Here is a 20,941-nt window from a genome sequence, read left to right as displayed (position 1 = left end):
TTGCATGCAATCAAAAACTATTTTTAATAATGCCAAAGAAGTATAACTTCTTACGCGCGTACATAAGTAGGTACACGCACCCTTTTTTTTCTAATAGGATAAGTAGGTCGCTGACATATGCTGTCGATTTTTGGCTCTAAGGCATGCCTCACGAGGTTTTTCTTTACCATACAAGGGAGATTTAGTTGTGTTGTATGCACACTGTATTCCATTGGCTGATTCGAACCGTGACTCAAACGCACACACGGGAGCTAACACTGCTCGTAGTGTAGTAGTCCAAAAATTTGCTCTTAGTTTCCTCGAAGATTTGTTGTAGGCCCTTCGTTCGGGCATACTTGTCTATAGTATTGCTAAGGCGTGTAGGTGATTATATATTTATAAGTAATCTTACAGCTACACATATTATAAAATAAAACACTTAGAATATACAAAGCCAAAGCCACATTACATTGTTAAACAAAATATACGAAAGAGAAAACATAAGTCAATTAAGTACTTGAAAAGATAAAAAAGAAAACTGATATTAAATATTAAAGAAACAACAACTTAATATTTTAGACAAAAAAGAAATTGTAACAACTTCTAAATAAAGTTCCCGTTTTCTAAAATATTTAATTTAAACAAATGTAATTTTTTGATAAGATTAGTTTTATAAACAAAAACACATGAAATCTTTCATTGACATTGTAAGAAAAATAATAATTACAACAAACTTTAAAAGAAGTTAAATTTAATTTAAACAAATGTAATTTTTTTATAAGATTAGTTTTATAAACAAAATACATTAAAATTATTTTACATCTTTATTTTACATTGTTATAATAATAATTACATAGAAAATTACAACAAATTTTAAAAGAAGTTAAATTTAATTTAAACTAATGTAATTTTTTGATAAGATTAGTTTTATAAACAAAACACATTAAAATTGTTTTATATCTTTCTTTTACATTGTTATAATTATGTACATAGAAAATTACAACAAATTTTAAAAGAAGTTAAATTTATTTTAAACACATGTAATTTTTTGATAAGATTTGTTTTATAAACAAAACACACTTACTTGTTTAACATCTTTCTTTTACATTGTTATAATAATAATTACAAAGAAAATTACAACAAATTTTAAAAGAAGTTAAATTTAATTTAAACAAATGTAAGTTTTGTTAAGATTAGTTTTATAAACAGCCACGCAACTAACCATACCGCACCTAATAAATAGGCTTAAAAGGCAAATCCTAAGTCTTGATAGACACGGTTGAAAGAGAGGAGCAGTCTCGATGGAGATTTTGCTCTGAACGCCTAACAGCTCTCAACACATCTGCTCATAGTCTAGCTGACTGATTGCAAGATAAAGACTTATATAAAATTAAAAAAAATCATAAACAAAACACAATGATGTTGTTACAACAGAAATATTTTTGACACGTAAAAACGTACTTGTGGTATTTATTAACGAATAAACTCCAATATTTTAGTGTCAATTTGGTAGTAAATTGTGTGCGTAATATGGACTTATAAGTAAAGCTTAATGTATGTAAATGATTTCATTTCCGCTTTTCCATATTAGTATAAGTTGGGCTATTTAAATATGGTGGAAGTATTAGTAGCCTACATGACTGATAATTTATTAATGCATTTCTCTAGATAAATTTCTATGGATTAAGATAATTGTAGAGAAGAGACGGTATTAAGAAATTGGTTGTTAAGAGAATCAAATATATTGTGATAGTTACATACAGGCATGATGTTAGGTTTTTTATGGACTACTAATAGTGCTGGAACATTGAATTACACTACGAATTCGCCTTCATTTGTTTTATAAGTCGGTGAAAAACGTATGAAAAATTTGTTATGGATTTCGTTTGTTTCCGCGAAATTCTTATGTACATTTTATAACACAAGCGGCGCTACCTTTTTGGTTTGTCTTAGATTACTATATCTGTTTCGCGATTCGCTATTTTCTAATGGGCAAGTAGGTGATCAACGTATCCCTGTCTAATTATATAGGCCTAAGGAATTTCTTCACAATGTTTTCCTTCATCGTACAAGCGAGTATTTAATGCTCATATCGGGATGAGAGTCGCTCGGAACTTACTTAGTTAATATTTAAATTATTTGCAATTTATATTAAATATTTCAAGTAAAGGGTCTGTTTCACAATTTATAGATAAAGTACCAAATAGCTATGCAACAGATAAATTATTTGGGAGATAAATTGTGCTATTTGACACTTCATCGGACTCAACTTATGATGGACTTTATGTGACGAATAGCGCTATCTGACAGTCGTGAAACGCAACAATAATGTTTATCCTACCAATAAGTAATAAATAGCTAATTTGGAACTTATATAGAACTTATCCGTACTTTGTGAAACGGACCCTAAACATCGAAGTATTTGATTTGATTGACAACAAATAAATGTCCAAATGTCATACCTATAATGTTTTATTTTTACAGCTCTAGTTAAGATTCTATCAACAATTCATACATATAAATCCATATAAACAGTTTGTGCTACGCTTCCCTTGAATATTATAAATTGCAATCGCAATTGCAGTAATGCGTTTTCCTAACGTTTATTGCAAAGGTGCCTATTACTAGGGTCACTTGCATGTTTAATTTAACTATTCTAATTGGATACCTAATAATGTTATTATGGACAAGCAATGACAAAGCTAGACGATGTCATTATACAATTATTATAAATGTATAAGATTAATCTAAATGTATGTCGATACATAAAGTTGTATAGAAAATGTTAGAACGACTTCACGTTACATTATTTATCTAGGTAAACAAACCCTTCATTACACAGGAGTATGCAAACATAAATACAACTTTACTTTGGAGAGTGTGATGCTCAGATATTGCTTCATCATCAGCAAATGGCGATGATGAGGCGTCAGAGAAACAGTACAATGATGATAAAAAATAACCGCAAAAGTAAAACGCTTGAATTAAAAAAACACTAAATAACATAAAACAGTGCTTGAATTGTACATATTATTTCCTCTACTATTTTGTATATAGGTGAACATATCTCAAAATCTACAAATCTTTGATGAAACTTGAACCGTTTTCCCTGGAATTATGATGACGCTATGATTTTTAGTTTCAGAACATTTGTGGGCCAACACACACTTGAGTAATAAACACGTAGTTAAGTTTCCTTTTTAAAACAGGTTCAAACATTTGACATGTGTCTATTGACAGTAGTTCCTAAGAAAATTGGGGGTAGACCAATTTTATACATATAAAAACTCTGGTTTGAGCTTGCTAAATGTATGGTCTTTTATACATAGGTATTACCTACGGATCTTAAAGCCTAAGTTTGACAGTATTTGTAAAAAGTATTTTAAATTGGGGGTACAATTGACATAAATACTAGCGGTGAAATACAGTAAAAAATAGTACGTTTTACGTAAATAAATTGACAACTCCAGCAAATTATAAAAATGAATTAAATAAAAATATGTTTATTATGGAACATAAGATACAAGTATCACTTATTTCACGTTGAATATATATAATATATATAGTATAATTTGAATTTGTAGGCATCCCTACTCATCGGTAAAGAAGACAGAGGGTGTAGGGTGAGAGAAAAAGCCGGCGTAAAAAACTCTCGGTACTCTTTTAAATCAATAGTCAAAAGTTGGTATGTCTTGTAGTGTAGTGCTCTATTAAATAAGGTTGAGACAGAACCTGTGTCATGCCTTGGGTGGTTTTGGTGGGTAGGCACAGTGGCGTGTCCCACATAACTACCACCACACAACAGTCGAGCCGCGTGTGTGTGCGAAACTCATAATACAAAAAATAGAACCTGTATCGTAGGGGCATCACGAAAAGTTACCTCATCAAAAAAACCCAGATAAACATTTATTCAGGTGAAATTGTAACTAATTACCATTTAAATAGTGATCACGCATAATATGTTTAACGCGCCGACGCTTAATTAGTAGACAAAGACTACTTGAACGTTAACACTTGTTCATACATTCTTTAATATTTCTCGGCCCTTTAGGTGGAATTTACACCTGTACCAAAGTTTTTATTACAATTCAGTTTTTATTACAGTCAGTCAATTTTGTAAACGAAAAAACTTAGCGGAGAGTTGTAAGAGAGTTGAGAGAGAGTTGTAAACTAGTTGGAGAGTTTATTGTCAGTACCCTAAAATAGTATAGCGAGGATATACTAGGATAACCTCGGTGTATTGCGATATTTATTCGTTGAGCGAGAATTCACCAGCTCTGGGTGATACTATTTACCAGGCGCTTTTTTATTAGCGCCTGTGCACTTATACCCCACGGCCCAAAATCTACCTACCTTAAAGGGAAAAAAATCAAAGTTATACATAAACATAGACATAACATTTGATTAATAATAATAATAAAAAGGTACATTTTAAGTGTGTCATGTGTGTTGTGGTTGTAACTGGCCCTGGCTCAGCATTATGCTGAGGAGCAGACGTGTTTCACAGCGCTGGTCATTCTGCCAGAGATCCCAAAAGTTGCACGATAGATTCATTTATTTGAGCCGTTTATTATTTCCTCTACGACCTAGATGTTAAGGTCCTTCGGAAAGCGTATTATCATTAATTCATCATCATACAATTATTATGAACGTTAAAAACAATGAAATATGTCTAAATATTTTCATCACATGATATAGGGGTTCGCACTTATCAGCCTGTATGTGTCTATTGGTATATAAAATATATCTACATATATATATATAAATCAGTTTCTTCCAGAAATATATTTGCTTTTAATAGTAAGAATGCCCATTTACATATATACCAATGGCTCTACAAAGTTTTAGGCCCTCACATTTCTAAATGTGAGGTAATTCAGTATGTTTCATGATCATTTCAAATCGGGAAGTAGATCGACTTTCTTTGCCACACACCCTCGACTTTTTTGTTGCCAAGCCGGTTTCCTTACGATGTTTTCCATCACCGTACGAGTGTCAAATGCGCACATAGAAAATCCATTGGTGCACAGTCGGGGATCAAACCTACGCCCCAGTGATGAGAATCACACGCTAAAACCACTAGGCCAACACATAAGCCAATTTCATCAATTGCCTTCATTAATTTTAAAGTAAATCTTGTTTTATGTTTTTGAGATGTAAATAAAGTCTTATTACACATATCGTAATGTGAAAGTTTTAAGGGCATTGAACAGGTAAAAGGTAAAAGTATTGCAAGATAAATAAAAATAATAAATAAAGAGAGAAAAGCTCAGTACCAACGGAAGTAAGCATTGTCATTATAAATCACTGGTCGCCTACCACAGTCCGCTTTCCATATGGAAATATATTAAGGACCGTTTTTACGTCGCCTTCCAATTATTCTGACATTTCGAATGCTGATTGGTTGATATTTAAATATTTAAATTGAGATACTTTCCTCGTAATCTAGATCAATGACGAATGTAATAGCGCTTTTAATCTAATAACATTTAATAAAAAGTAAGTTTGTCTTATTAATGGCTAAATAATAATAATTAAACATAACTAAAAAAACTTTAGAGGTGGCAAGGGACACCCGGATGGAACGAAATTCCTTTCGATTAATTTATATGTTAATTGGTATCATAACAGTATGATAGATTTGCTCGACACCAATCTTACGACGAAAAAAAAAGCCAACATCACGAGGTGTTCCCAGGCGGTCACCCATCCAAGTACTGACCTCGCCCGACGTTGCTTAACTTCGGTGATCGAACGAGAACCGGTGTATTACAATAGCAAATAGAAAAAAAGTTTCGTGACAACTTTTATTTTAATTTTTTCCGTCTAGCCCCCTTTCACAACGCGCGATAAGGAACTTCGTTCCAATAAAAAAAATCCCTGCTGTATTGCGATACTTATTCGTTGAGCCAGGAAAGCACCAGCTCTGGGGTTACCGGTACTATCTACCAGGCGCCAACTTAAATCTTTAATTAGCGCCTGTGCAGTTGAGCCCCATCTCAAGCCTCTACTCCAACGGGAACAAAATCAAGGTTGGAGGGAAGATTCTTATATTTGAGCCGTAAAGACGGCCCAAACAAAAAGGCCGGCCAGTTTTCTCCTCTCTTTTATGGCATGTATTTATAATAAAATAATATCTAAATTGTGTACGTTTTGGTGAACATTGTATATAGATTATTTTATATATATTACTGTCCCCGAGAACTTCGTTTCTCCATAATGTGATTTTACTTAGCCTACCTTTTTAGTAGATACCAACATGGTATATCACTTAGGGGTTTGAAAGATAGTATCCGATTCTCAGACTTACTGAATATGCATGAAAAAATCCATAAAAATCGGTCGAGCCCTTTCGGAGGAGTAAAGGAACGAAAATTGTGACACGAGATTTTTTAGATTTAAATACAAAGAGCAGGAATCGTATTTTTTTAAATATGTGTCTTATAAAAAGTTTACAAAAAAAAAATTGTATAAAGCGATTTTTCGACTACCTTCGCGAATCTACCACCCTCTTCCATCCAGATAGTTCCACTCCGGGCCTAGCGCCTAAATCGGTAGCACTAAGATGTATATACTATGTTTATTTTGACCTAAAATGATCGGTAACTCCACAGGTTTCTACAATAATAAAAAATATTTTACAAAAGTCATGTTACAGTCAATTTAATATAAATTATACCAAACGGGTAAATGCAAATTTAGTCAGATGTATACTTTTGCTCATCTCCATAATTCGTATGAATTTTTACTGAACTGCATATTTCTTTAATAAAACCTTTTATTTGCACTCAAGCTGGTAATTTTACGCTGTATAGCTGCTATAATCTAGTGGCAAATGGATGTCTTAATATCTAGAAATGATGTTAGGGTTAATAGTTTAAATTAAGTAATCAAAAAAAAAAACACACAAAATAAGAATAATCAAAGAAAAAATTAAAAAAAAAATACAAAATGTTTCTCATTTGGTTCGTTTCAAGTGTGTAATGCGTGTCTGCTGTGTTTGTAATTGGCCCTGGCTCAGCATTATGCTGAGGAGCAGACTGTTCCACAGCGCTAGTCATTCTCCCAGAGACCACAGCAGCTAGTTGCGCCTCAGTCGCAAAAAAAGAAAGAAGAAAAATGTAATCATACTTAGTAGAAAATAATAATAATAATGAAGTCTTGTGTTATAATGTATGTAATAAATGGGGCATGGACGGGACTTTTAGGGATTTTTCTTTGTTTGTCACTATGATTTTAAGTGGTAATTGCGCACATTAAGAACTTTCCGAACGTGAGACGTTAGGAGGTATAAAATGATTCTAAATTCAAATACAGTGTAGACTCTTTATAACGTCGTTCGTTATAACGTAAAGAAGGTATAATTTTGTGGGTTTAACACAAAACCCATACATTAATTCAATCTTAATAACGCAACAGCCACTCTCTATTACGAAGAAATGTTTTCATATTGAGATATCAACAACATGCTTAAGTGTAATTGTTTTTATAATCTCATTACAAAACTAACCTATTGAGGTGCCGAAATTTCTAAAAAAAAGGCACCTGAGGTCATAAACAGCCGTCTCGACTTTGTTATTGTTAATTGCATCAACACGTGTGCCATTATCTTAGATTACATTGCCTGTATATATAATATATATATATATATATATATATATATATATATATATAAATTATCTTATAATTTGGTGTTTTTTCTCTGCTCTCCCTATAACGGCAGTTCTCTATAACGAACCGAATTGCTCAGTCCCGTGAAATTCGTTATAAAGAATTTACACTGTATAACGAAAATATTTCGAATTGAATACCATGTCACATGATCAACTGTTGAGTAACGGGACAATATAACAATAATAAAATATAACAAGATAAATAAATTGTAAAAAATCTAACCTGTATATTATCTTTTTTTGTCATGATTAGATATTAAAGGGGCTTTATTATTATTAAAAAATAAAAAATGCAGGTTACATAAGCTATAAGGCAACGGGCGGCCTTATCGCTAACAAGTGATTTCTTCCAGGCAACCCTAATATGGAAAAATAAGAAAAGAAACACCTACAGAGGGTAAAGTACAAGAAGTGCATAAATAATTAACAAAATAAAACTCAAAATAACATGTAACTATAACTAAAATAAAATCTAAAGAAAAAATAAAAAAATGTAAAAACTAATCCAAAGGTTAATAGAGTCACAATTAATGTATTAAGTAGTAGCTAATTACGAGGCAGAAGAGAAATGATCAAAATAAATTTAAAGTTTAAAGACAGCTCGTCTAATATTATTATTAAGGCAAATAAACACAAGCAAACAGCAAAAACAAAACAATCAAATCTTTCCTCTTAATATTAAGCTAATAAAACCATCACTACAGTTGGCTAATAAGGTGTGAAAACACTAAAAAACTAGTTTACAAATTAACATAAATGCAAATAAAAACGTTTACAATTAGCCTATTAATTAATCGAAGAATTCGCATACGCGGTTCATTAAACACTGTCGTAAAAAGATTAAAGCGCCGCCCCTGGAACACATTCTAATCATTCATATACTAAGTTCACAAATAAGCTATCTTGTCGTTGCTGTTATATCAGCTCAGGCGTGAAACTCCCTCGCACTAAGTGGTCCTTCCAGTTTCCACTCGAAATATTTTAATAAGGCATCACTGCTCACGCACCCAAATAAAAACACGCACCGACCCGTTCTTAACTATAGTATTAATAGTGTGACGTAATTTTGGAAGGTATTTGGGAAATGTTTACCTATAAGGTTACTATATACTTGGTGTTTAAAGAGTGGAGAGTTCTACACGTCCGTTTTACGGAGATTTGCAGAAAATTTAAATTTAGAAGCTATAAAATAAGTGATATTTTGATTGATTTGTATCATATTAAATTCACTTTTTATGACATAGTTTGATTATTTTGTTGAAATGAGAGTATCATTTTTTACAGATCTCCTTTAACAAAACAGATTGTGATTTCTTGTTTGAGATTATATTTAAACGATTTTTTTTCTCACAGTGGTTGCCTGGAAGAGATCGCTCGAAAGCGATAAAGCCAGTTGCCTTTCCTTTACATGTAATTATGTTAAATTTTTATATTATAAAGCAACGAAGTGTAAATAAATAAATTATTAGTGCTTTTCTTCCTATATTAAGTATAAAAGAGACATAATTCGGATAGTGAAACAATTACATCGGCTATATCACGTAACCTGACCCATATTTTATGAACCTGTAAAATATCAATTATACAGTGAGTGGTTAATATATAGCGAAATTTATCGCTTAAAACATTCCCTTTGCAAAATAACCGTATGTATTGTAATGAACCACTCAAAAACACATTAAGTAGAAGATCATATATCATCCTCTAGATGAGTGCAGTGGTGCGAACATCGCTTTATTTATAGAAGCGACACAAATACTACTTCGCCCTAAACGGTGTTAATTTATTGACCGTGGGCAGATAATATCACCTTTTTCTTCCATTATTAAAGCGATTACACCAGAAATTATACTTCGAACCGTCCTAAGTGCTTGATTAATCGATACAAGGGAATTTAGACTTTATCTGCGGGAAATAAAATCGTTTTTAGCACAATTTAAATTTACAGTTTTTAATACCCGCCTTGACGGGATCGCCGCTTCGATCCGCTAATAAAAAATGTTAAGTTATGAACAAGTTATGCCACTGCATTAATTTCGATGCTTAGCCTGATTAACAAATTATAGCGTATTAAGTTAATAGCTTCATATTGTATGTTAGCTGTATAAGACATTGTTACGCTATATGTTCCTAATGTGGATAACAAACGAATAATATGAATAATAAAAATTTAAACGTGTACGTAAAAAAGATATGCTCAGATATTGTGATTAATATTCGAAGTTTGAATTTTTTTAGACCCCACTAAGATTTTTGTACTAATTCTAAATAGGTATAGTTTACGCTCTACCGAAAAGTATTTTCTTGAAATCTTATCTCATAACTCTTCCTTTCTCGAATTCTTTAAGGTCTCTGCGGTGAGGCTATGGAATTCAGTTCTCTTCTCCTTCTGTATCTCTTCTCTCTCTCTCTCTCTATCGTCCTTTAGGTTTCTACTGTACAAACATTACCTGATAACTACTAACTGATGTGAAACTTATCTAATTTATTAGTTTTGTCTACATAACTATTCTTACTTACCTTATCTTATTTAACTTTACTTTATTTTTTTGTTTCTCACAGTGGTTGCCTGGAAGAAATCGCTTGAAAGCGATAAAGCCGCCAGCTGCCCTTCTCATTTAATTATGTTAATTGTATTTATTTATTTATTTAATTATAAGTAATCTTACAGCTAACATACATAATATTACAAAACAATCACTTATACAGTACAAAAAGCCAAAACAGATTACATAGATAAACAATATTATATAAGAAAAATGAAACAAATAAGCGCATCAATAGAAAAAATATATACAGAAAACTGAAATTTAATATTTAAAACAATAAATAATACCAAATACAACCTAAACAAAATTCGAGTCTTCCCGCTTTCTATATTATATATATAGTATGCAACGAAGCGTTAAAAAATAAAATAAATACCAAATCCGGTAAAGTTATATAAATGTTCATGTTCTATCTGTATAAATAAAGGTTATATTTATTTTACTTGGAGTTGGTTTGACAGCTATGATTTCTTACAGGTTTTTCTTATACTGCGAACTGATTGGCTGGTTATAAATGAAGTATTGTTGACATATTTTTGTAGGAAATGAAATATATTATACAGATGAGATAAATTCAGAAAATATTTTCTTAACACAAACAATATATATTTAAATATTTAGATTAGTATCTCTGCCTTTTAATAAATTTAAGAAATGTATTAAAGAAAAGGTGTGTAAAAAGGCTTACTATAAAGTTAACGATTATCTAGTTAAAAGGGCCTAGGACTAGTGCTAGATAGGCTACTTCTAATTAATTTGCGATATTTGTTTTAAAATAAGTTTTGTTTACCATAATCATTTTGAATGATGATTTGCTATTTTAATTTTTTTTGCCGATGAGTAGGGATGTCTACCGATACAAATTAAATGACGTGGAATAAGTGATACCTGTGTCTTATATTCCATAATAAACATATTTTATTTTATTTAGTAATTAAATTTCGCTAATATTTATCAACAACTTAATAAATTTAGCGGCCTTAGGTTATGAGTTCGCGACCTTTAGAGGTGAATGACCCAATGTTTTTGTTCCCAGAACTATTTAACGCCGATCTATTTTGAATAAAAAATTGATTGCTTAATCATATCGTTTTTATGTTTTCTTGGAGCTGATACAGCTTCCGCGTATTTTGTAATGCACAGTGCGGAGAGTATTGGCTTCGATTCCTGAATAATAATTATTTTGGGTTGGTAGATCAGTAGGCTGAATTCTAAGATAACTTTACGCTTTGCAACTTTCAAAGCTGGTATTTTGATTGATTTATATGTATATTTGTACAAATCAAGTTGTATAAATATGTTATTGTTTTATAATTTAAAATAATCATTATCTACAAATCTAAATATATAAAACAAAGTCGTGTTAGTTACACCACTTACTCAAGATCGGCTGGACCGATGTTAGTTATCTCTTTTTTGGTGGATTCTTCGTCGCTCCGAATAGCAGAATTAGTAATAGAATATCGGATAAGTTATCGAATAAAAATAAATAAATAAATACATAAATGAATTAATTAATTTTGCGAATAGCATATGGTGCCATCTTTTGACAAAATTACGCAAATAAAAAAAACCTACCACTATTCTTGCGCCCGATAACAAAACAAAAAATGTTGTACGAGTATATCAGAAAGTGCTTTAACATATTGTATCGCAATATTGGCGCTAGAGAGAAGAGGCCTAATGTGTAAAACTGCCATTCTTCTTTCGAAAGCAATAAAACATTTCTGTATTTGCAAAAAAAAGTTGTATTAATGTTAATGTTTATGTTACATTACCTTAATGAAATCCTAAATTAAGTTTAACTAAAGTTGACACAATATTATTAGACTGTTAGGCGAAACGAAGTTCGCCGGGTCCGCTAGTACTCTATAAACAAAGAATTAAAACATTTTGTGTTTTAAAAATTTACCTACGCATTTGACATATGATCTTTTAGTTCCAGTTTCTCCATCATCTTCCGGCGGAGGCAGCTCATCACTGTATCCCGGAGGAGCATCACATCCCCTCTCATCGCTTCTTTCGCAACAAAGGCTTTTAGAGCTGTCGCGTTTCGGTCTGCGGCATTACGACATCGCCCATCACGTGCTGTCTCAGCAAGGTGCTGTTACCAAGCTTCTTGGTAAGCTTATTATAATAGTATTGATCATAGAATAATATAAAGCTTTCTTCTTCTTTCTTTGTAATTCTTTATTTTCTACAATTAAGAAGGTATTGGGAGACTGGTTTCTACGCTAGGTATGATCCTGGGATATGGATAACCAGGCTTCCCTTATACAAAAAACTACATAGGTATATGAGTAAGCAAAATTTAAAGTTTCTAAAAAAGGAAAAAAAAACTAATCAAAACAGTCAACTAGATTACTACAGAAATAAAGTTGTATGGGTGTGTGTGTATGTGAGTGATCCGGCAATTCTTTATCAATATTGATCTAACTTATAATAAAAGCTACAGAAAGTATGTGATAAATACGACGAAAGATGTATTATACTTTTATAAGACAGCAACCAAAGGCCACACCTTTTTCCTTGCTCCAACAGTTTCCAATTTAGGTGTCAATGAAATAAACTTGCCAGTTAAAGTTTAACCAACAACCAACCTACAATAAATTACCAAAAGAATTAAAAGATCTTCCGACTAGAGTCTTTAAAAAGCGACTTTTGGAAAAAATACTATTCAATAAATTATTATTTGCGTGAGACATTGTAGTTGATATAAATTAAATAAATTATGATATGTACGATACAGATAATATAAGAATTGACTTTGACTAATAATGTAAAATTCCTTAAGACAAATTTGCGCGCCATTGTGTGTGGCAGAATATGCGAACTTACAATTGTACCACCTTACACATTTTTGTACCATATTCTTGCAATAAATAAATTATTATTATTATTATAACTTTCATTGCATGTATCACAGGATGGCTAGAACGCTCGAAGGGAGACAATAATTACTGAAGACCTCTCCCTACTGGGTATCGCTTCCACTGTAATTAACGCGTTTGATATTTATAGCGCTGTATTGATTTATATAACGTATGTTCAGATCAGCCTTACATTGCAACTAAGTCATTTACGATAATCGCTTAACTAGGATTATAATTGAACATAGTACAGATGTAATCCTTAAATCAAAATATCAATCAGTGTTATGGTGACAGACACAAATTGTAGATATACCTTGTAACTACTTCATTCATTCATTCGAACACTTATTTCAATTTCTACTTGTTATTGTGACATGCTATGGTAATAAACACAAATCAGTGGCGCTACAACCTTTTTAGGCCTGGGCCTCAGATTTCTGTATCTGTTACAGAATCGCAAGGCTGAAAGAGATATTTATCTTTATTACCAGATTCTCCTTCTTTTTACCCTTCATCTTTAACCTTGAAAATAAAATATTCACTAATAAAAACTTTAAACATTCAATTACAACCTTAAGTACATTATCAGCTTGTCCTTGCTGAAACTTATTATTACTGTGCAACAGTAGTTAATTATAAAATTGTAAATGTTATGTATACTAAAATCATTAATAGGTATGTCAAATGGAAGAGACTTGCTCCACACAGGGAATACTAGTGTGAAATAAATTTTTCTTTCAATTAATATTTTAGTATACAAATCTAACACGTATTCTGTTCATCTACATAAATAAACGTATAAAAATACGTAAACTCCCTCACCCTACAATTAGCCAATATAAATCCAGATAAAGCTTAGTGCTAAACACATTGGTGATTTGTCGAAAGTTGTTCAAGACTGTGTTTAGTCCTAATGATAGGTCCAAAGCAAAACTCTCAATTGCAATTAATCAGTGATAAGCAATCGTTCGAGGGCTGCCATTGACGAAAGCTTAGATCCTAATCGGTTTATAAGACTTGGAGCGTGTTAATTATAAGCCACTGCATTGCGTCGGACCGCCGCGGGCGCATATGATTCCAATCTATGATATCATATCGGTTATTTTAAATTAGCATTTTCGCTTTGATAAATCTGATATTGTTTCTTTATAGTTTACATTTTGTTTACCTAAACAGCTTATTATTACAAAACTTCTTTAGAAAACAAATACGATTTGTTTCCAACACATTAGTATATTTACTATATATAATAAAATAATTTATAAATATAAAAATGGGTTCCTGCGGCAGTGTATTTCATTGAGCGGAGAAAGCACCAGCTCTGGGGTCACCGGTACTATCTACTAGCCAACTTAAATCTTTACTTAGCGCCTGTGCATGGACCTCCACGGCCCAAGAGTTTTTACTCCAAAAGGAATCAAATTTGGAGAAAAGGCTCTTATATTTGAGCCGACTGTTCTGCGGCCGCGCCAGCTTTTGTGCTTGTCCGGGATGTGAGACGGAGCGTGTCCACACAAGTAGCATACCAATTACTACGAGTATTACTATTACTATACGTAATTGGACCCACTAATTAAATACATATCTATTAAAATTCCACGTCACAGTATTGAATGATATCACATAAAAAAGTCCTGACTTCAAAAAATTGGTTTATGCTTTGCCTCCTATGCTCTCGGATCATGACTTCTCTGGCCTTTTCAACATAGACACGTGTTACCATGGTAACGACGCTCTTCAATACACGGTACTCATACTCCTCGAACTCTGCAACCCAAAAAGTGTATTGGGCTCCGGAATGAGAATTCACACGGTATATAGACCATTTAGATATTCGTTCTCGTAACTGCTATTTAAATAACCGACACTAGAGCAGGTGTATTTTTAATTTGAGTAGCACCTTTGTGTACTGGAACACCATACAATAAGGACACATGCCTACTTTGTATTTGCGCAAGAGTCGTGAAACGATTTCAAACGCATTGGTGCGTATATTCTTCACTCTATATTTAAGGTCCACTCTATATTCCGTAAATGCCATAAAAATTGTTCCTAAACACCTTATAATCATAGTAAGAGACAAAGAAAATCCCATTAGAAGAATAATAAGAAGAAATTAAACGACTCATTGGTCTAGTGGTTAGTACCCCTGACTGCGAATCCATGGGTCCCGGGTTCGATCCCCGGCTGAGACGGACATCGATGTGATGAGCATTTGGTGTTGTGCTTAGGTCTTGGGTGTTTAAATATGTATTTATATGTCTATCTATCTATAATATGTATATCCGTTGCCTAGTACCCATAACACAAGCTTCACCAGCTTAGCATGGGACTAGGTCAATCGGTGTGAATTGTCTTAAAAAAAAAAAAACCTTATTTGGAATTTGTCCAAAATTTTCTTTACCTGTCAGATGAGATTTATGATCTTAGAACTTTTTATTGATAAAAGTAAGTTAATTAATGTAAGTGTTTATTACTGTACTTAGTTTTGGTATTTTTTAGATATTATTATTATTACCAAGAAGCTTTTATCTTGACAAAAGCTTCCTCCAAATGCAAATCTAACTTAAACAGCTTAATTCTGAATCTTGGAGTTTTATATAAAGCTTTATTACAACCATCTCAATTCCCGAGATATGCGAAACCATTCCAGGGAAACAATAAATATACAGTTAACATATAAACCAATATTTCGGAATGAAATTGGTTCCCACAAATGTTTGATAGAGAATTATCATAAAATTCCGAAGTAAAATTATGACAAAGAATGTTAAGCGTTACATTAGCACAAACACATTAAATTTATAATAATAAGATAATACAAATTAATGTAATAAAGTCAAATTTTTATGAAGGTTGTTTTAATTTCGATTTTATGTGGTTTATATATATCTTAAGTATTGTATTCAAATGTTAATGCAAAGTAACAAAACACTTTTTTTATACATTGTCTCAGACTGAATTTAACATTATAATCTAATAATAATAATAATAAAGCCCATTTTATTTCCAATCATGACCAAAAAAACAAATTATTATACACAGCTTAGATTATTTTAAATTTTTATACTTATTTTTTTTCTTTTGCTTGTTAACCTATATCCTAGCTTCCTTCAGTACCGTCGATCGGAACCCCTTTCACGGGTATAGACCTCCTCCAGCTTTTTCCAACTGACTCTGTCTATGGCTCTCTTTCTCCATTCGTTTCCTGCTACCGCTTCTATTTCTTCTATCCACCTTTTTTTTGGGCGACCTCTTCTCCTTCTTCCTCTTGGTCCTTTCCATGCAGTTATCTTTAAGGTCCACCTATTATCTGTGTATCTTAATTTTTTTTTTTAGGTTATTTAAATTAACCTTATTTACTCAAAATAAGACTACATAAGAAAGTGTCCAATAACACTACTTACAGTCTCTATTACGGGCAAGACACTCTCTTCTAATGTGCTATTTTTTTTTCACTTACCACTGTTTAGCACTTAAAACTAACGTACTCTCACACTAATTCAGTAATTGAAAGGGTTGTACTATTTAATCTTCTCACTGGTACAGCCCCACAGCTGGCAACCATGAATAAGACTTATTTTAAAATTGTCTAGATTTAGCCAATACGGCTCAATTGGGATGTTAATGTTACTCATTCGCATGTAGGAAAAATCATCAAATAATTATTTTTGATTACATCTAGACATCACAGACCAATCATATAATAAACCCCCTCAAATGGCTGTCCTGTATCTCTTTTCTTAACGGACAGATCAGCCTAGACATCTTAGACAGGAAAGTCGCTTTAGATCAATCTATCTTAGTCATTATCTATTTTATAACCGGCGGACTTCGTTCCGCCTAACAGTCTAATAATATCGGGTTAACTTCAGTTAAACTTAATTTAGGATTTCGTTAAGGTAATAACATTAATACAACTTTTTTGGCAAACACAGAAATGTTTGTTGTCAAAAACCGCCATATCGCTGCCTTTCATGACGTATTAGCAGATATATTTAATAGACTTTGACTTTCTTATTTCGTCAACAGATGGCATCACATGCTGTTTGCATTCGTAAAATTATTTAATTATTGTTATTCGATAACTTATCCGATATTTTATTACTTATACTTGACCAATCTTGAGTTATAAGTGGCGTAACTAACACGACTGTTTTATGTATTTGGATTTGAAATAATGAACACTTTGAAGTATATCAGTAACGAAAAACAATTAAGTTCAATCTATTCCATTACGTAATTTCACTTTGACGTTTAATACTATAAATTTCAGTCAATATAAACAAGCCTGTCACCTATCGTTGTTGAAATTACAGCGTATTGTCAATCAATTTTCGCCCGTGGTAGTTTCGTAACGTCATATGTCAGTTTCCCACGGAAGCCTATGATCCGCCCAGGGCCGTCATGTTATTCCACTTATGTATTTAACAGGCATAGCTTTAGTTCAAAAGTCATTATCTAGCTCAAATAACTCTCCCGCTTTGAAATGGGCACGCATAAATCTAGCTTATTTGTTAGCAACGGTCTGTTGCTTTGTCTTCCTTTATAACTTATTTTGAATGCGTTTGGAGTTCGTAGTTATGAGCAGTGTTGGCCTAGTGGCTTCAGCGTGCGACTCTCATACCTGAGGTCGTAGGTTCGATCCCCGGCTGTGCACCAATGGACTTTCTTTCTATGTGCGCATTTATCATTCGCTCGAACGGTGAAGGAAAACATCGTGAGGAAACCGACATGTCTTTGTCCCAAAAAGTCGACGACATGTGTCAGGTACTGGCGGCTGATCATCTACTTGCCTATTAGATTTAAAAATGATCCAAGAGATGAGGTCAAGACCTAAAAAGGTTGTAGCGCCACAGTTTTTTTTTTGAGTTCGTAGGAGTATGACTGTTAATGAGGATGGTGGAGTGTCAACTTTGAGGTAGTATCTAACGGAAATGAGTGGCGGAGAGTTTATTGCCAGTTCTTCTCTTCCGTTCTACGCCCTTGATTTGAGAACTGGGTGTAAATGTTAAATTGGAAGCATTTTATGTATATTTTTGATAAATTTGATTTTGGTCAATGAATAAATGATTGTTGAAACCTTTACGGTGCGACAATTCTATCTAATGTTATTAAATGAGTATCTATATATATATATATATATATATATGACGCGTGATCTTTACCTATACATGAGGATCTATAAATCTTAAAGAACTAGGCCTACTATTATTATGACGCACTTACACTCGCGAAATAATTATAGAAGTCGAAAAAAACAGATTTTTATCTTCAACAAACGTAAGTAGAGCACGCGGATGCTTTCAATTAGCCAAAACACACAACAATAATTAATACGAGATAATAATTACCAACTAATTTCCAGTTAAATTTTTAATTATATGCAACATATGCTATCAGTCGAATAAAAAATTGAAAATACACCGTATAATTCGAATATAAACTGGTCATTTTATGTATTTTCGGAAGGTAATAATACCTACTCTAGATGATTGTCTGCGGGTCGACGCAGCTCGTAATGAAGCCATATTTAAGGTTTCCTATAATCAAAATTGAATTATCCAGGTTGACATTCTTGCTTCACAACGTATAGTTTTCTTTTTATGCTCCAATTCCCGTGAGTTAATTTGAATTTTTAAAACGCTGAGTTCTCGGGTAATGATAGGTTGAGGTATCCTTTAACACAAATGTTTAAATGAAGAATTTGTTTGTTTACAGCTCTGTTCATTTATATAAACTTCCTTATATTACAAAATTAAGTAATAAAAATTATTAGGGAGCTACGGGCCTTATCTGTAACAAGCGATCTCTTTCAGGCAACCCTAGGAAAAAAACCTAAAAAACAAATACTAAAGACTAAGAAGTGTATTACCAAATCAACAATGAAATTACAAGTAACACTGAAAAATTATACAATTACCGAACTTAATCTAAAATAAAATAAACTAGAAACTAATCATTTATTTAGTTTCAAAGCTTATTCAAATTATTTATAAATGTACTAGTTTGTGTCTCTGTGTCATCTGCAGAAGGAATAGAAAATATTTTGCATTCCTAGTTTTTAAAACATACCAAAGTGTTTAAAATCACTATTTTTTTTGGTAATAATTGTTAACTGTGTTTATTGTTTATGTTTATTGTGTATCCCGTTTTTGGCTTTTGTGTATAATGTTTAGATATTGCATAATAAGTAGCTGTAGGAATACTGATGAGCAAATAAATAAATAATAAAAAGTGTAGACAAATATTTATCCAAACACAAATAGGTATAGTAAATATATGTGTATATAGCGAATGTATACATTGAGGTTAATATGATCAAATATGTGTCAAGTACAGAAATATTTTTATAATATTAACAGTAGGAAAAATAAAACACAATTGAAACAAAACTACCCCTTTTATTCTAATTAGACATAGAAATAACATTGATTACTAACAAAACACACACACAGAAACACACAAAATAACAATAATCAAAAAAAATATAAAAAATAATTAAAGATAACAAATTTTTTGAAACTTAATTATTTTCATATGAATATAGGTATATACCGCGAAACAGCTAATACATTCTTTGTTAACAAGCTTCTGAAGAAGCGGTCTATTTACGGCAAAAAAGGCGATCAATCACCAAATCATCGTTAACACATGCAAGCGCTATCCACTTTAGTTCTGATCTATTAACTACATGACGTGGCAGTTCTCTTAGCGCCAGCACAAAGCTTTTTCATACAAATTTAATCAGAAGCGAACCTTTCTTAAATTCTTGTTTCTCTTTGTGGTACCGTGTAATGACTTAAAGCATCCATAAATGACTGTTGTATGGAAATTTATTAACTGTTTTGGGCGTATTGTGCTGTTCAATGTGCAATGATTAATTTATTTCTAAATATCGGTAAATATTTGCATAACTTTATGAATAATATACCAATACTATTTTTTTTTAATAATTTATTTATTCAGACAATGATAGTACAATCATAGACCAAGTCCATAGTTATTATTGTGGTAATTTAAAGTACCTATATTAAAATTGATTATTTGATTTTTTTAGCAGTGTTGGCCTAGTGGCTTCAGCGTGAGACTGTCATCCCTGAGGTCGTAGGTTCGAGCCCTGGCTGTATTAATTTAATATTCGCTCGAACGGTGAAGGAAAACATCGTGAGGAAACCGGCTTGCCTTAGACCCAAAAAGTCGACGGCGTGCGTCAGGCACAGAAGGCTGATCACCTACTTGCCTATTAGATTATTACATGAAACAGATACAGAAATCTGAGGCCCAGACCTAAAAAGGTTGTAGCCTCATAAATGTGTTATTTTATTTATTTTTGGTCAAAAATCTACAGCCTGCTATTTTTACACCTTACTTGTGAATTAAGGCCAATTACATACTTTTACATTGTAAAATTACACATTCAAAAATTAAGCTTTATATTTTACTATTACATTTTTTATATACATTTGACAATTAATAAATAGTACGACCTAGTATAATTTAGATATTATGAGGTATTACGCATATAATCTCGCAAATTAGGGCGCACTGAAGCCTACGGTAAAAGTTACAATCACGCGCTGCGTTTCACTCAACATGATAATTTCAGATACACGCAGTCCAATTACATTAGACTACTCTGCTCTATTATAAGATTTATCGTAATTAAAATAGACAAAAGAGGGTTTTAGGCAAAAAAGTGCGTACAAAGTACACATGTCAGAAGTGAAACTTCTTTGGCAAACTAATTTTTAAGTCTTGTTTATATTTATAAAAATCTAATCTAATTTATACAATCTAAAACTAAGTTAAAGTTAAAAGTTTTAAACTGTCTATCTCAATCTTTCTTACTATAGCTCTCTCCCAC

The 20,941-nt window shown here is 32.1% G+C and overlaps 1 protein-coding gene across 3 annotated transcripts in view; it reads left to right on the top strand.

Moving 5' to 3' along the window:
• The window catches only part of LOC125061489 (paired box protein Pax-6-like), a 70,159-nt gene that overhangs the window by 6,817 nt on the left and 42,401 nt on the right, over positions 1–20,941 (top strand). For 2 of the 3 annotated variants that reach the window (XM_047666960.1, XM_047666962.1), the window contains exon 2: positions 12,141–12,323. In XM_047666960.1, coding sequence (XP_047522916.1) covers positions 12,141–12,323 — 183 coding nt within the window. The remainder of the gene's footprint in view (positions 1–12,140; positions 12,324–20,941) is intronic. The other variant, XM_047666961.1, reaches the window with a different exon arrangement.

This window comes from Pieris napi, chromosome 23 (genome assembly GCF_905475465.1).
Source record: "Pieris napi chromosome 23, ilPieNapi1.2, whole genome shotgun sequence".
NCBI lineage: Eukaryota > Metazoa > Arthropoda > Insecta > Lepidoptera > Pieridae > Pieris > Pieris napi.
Note: the sequence above shows the minus strand (reverse complement) of the source record. Positions and strands in the feature narration are given on the sequence as shown.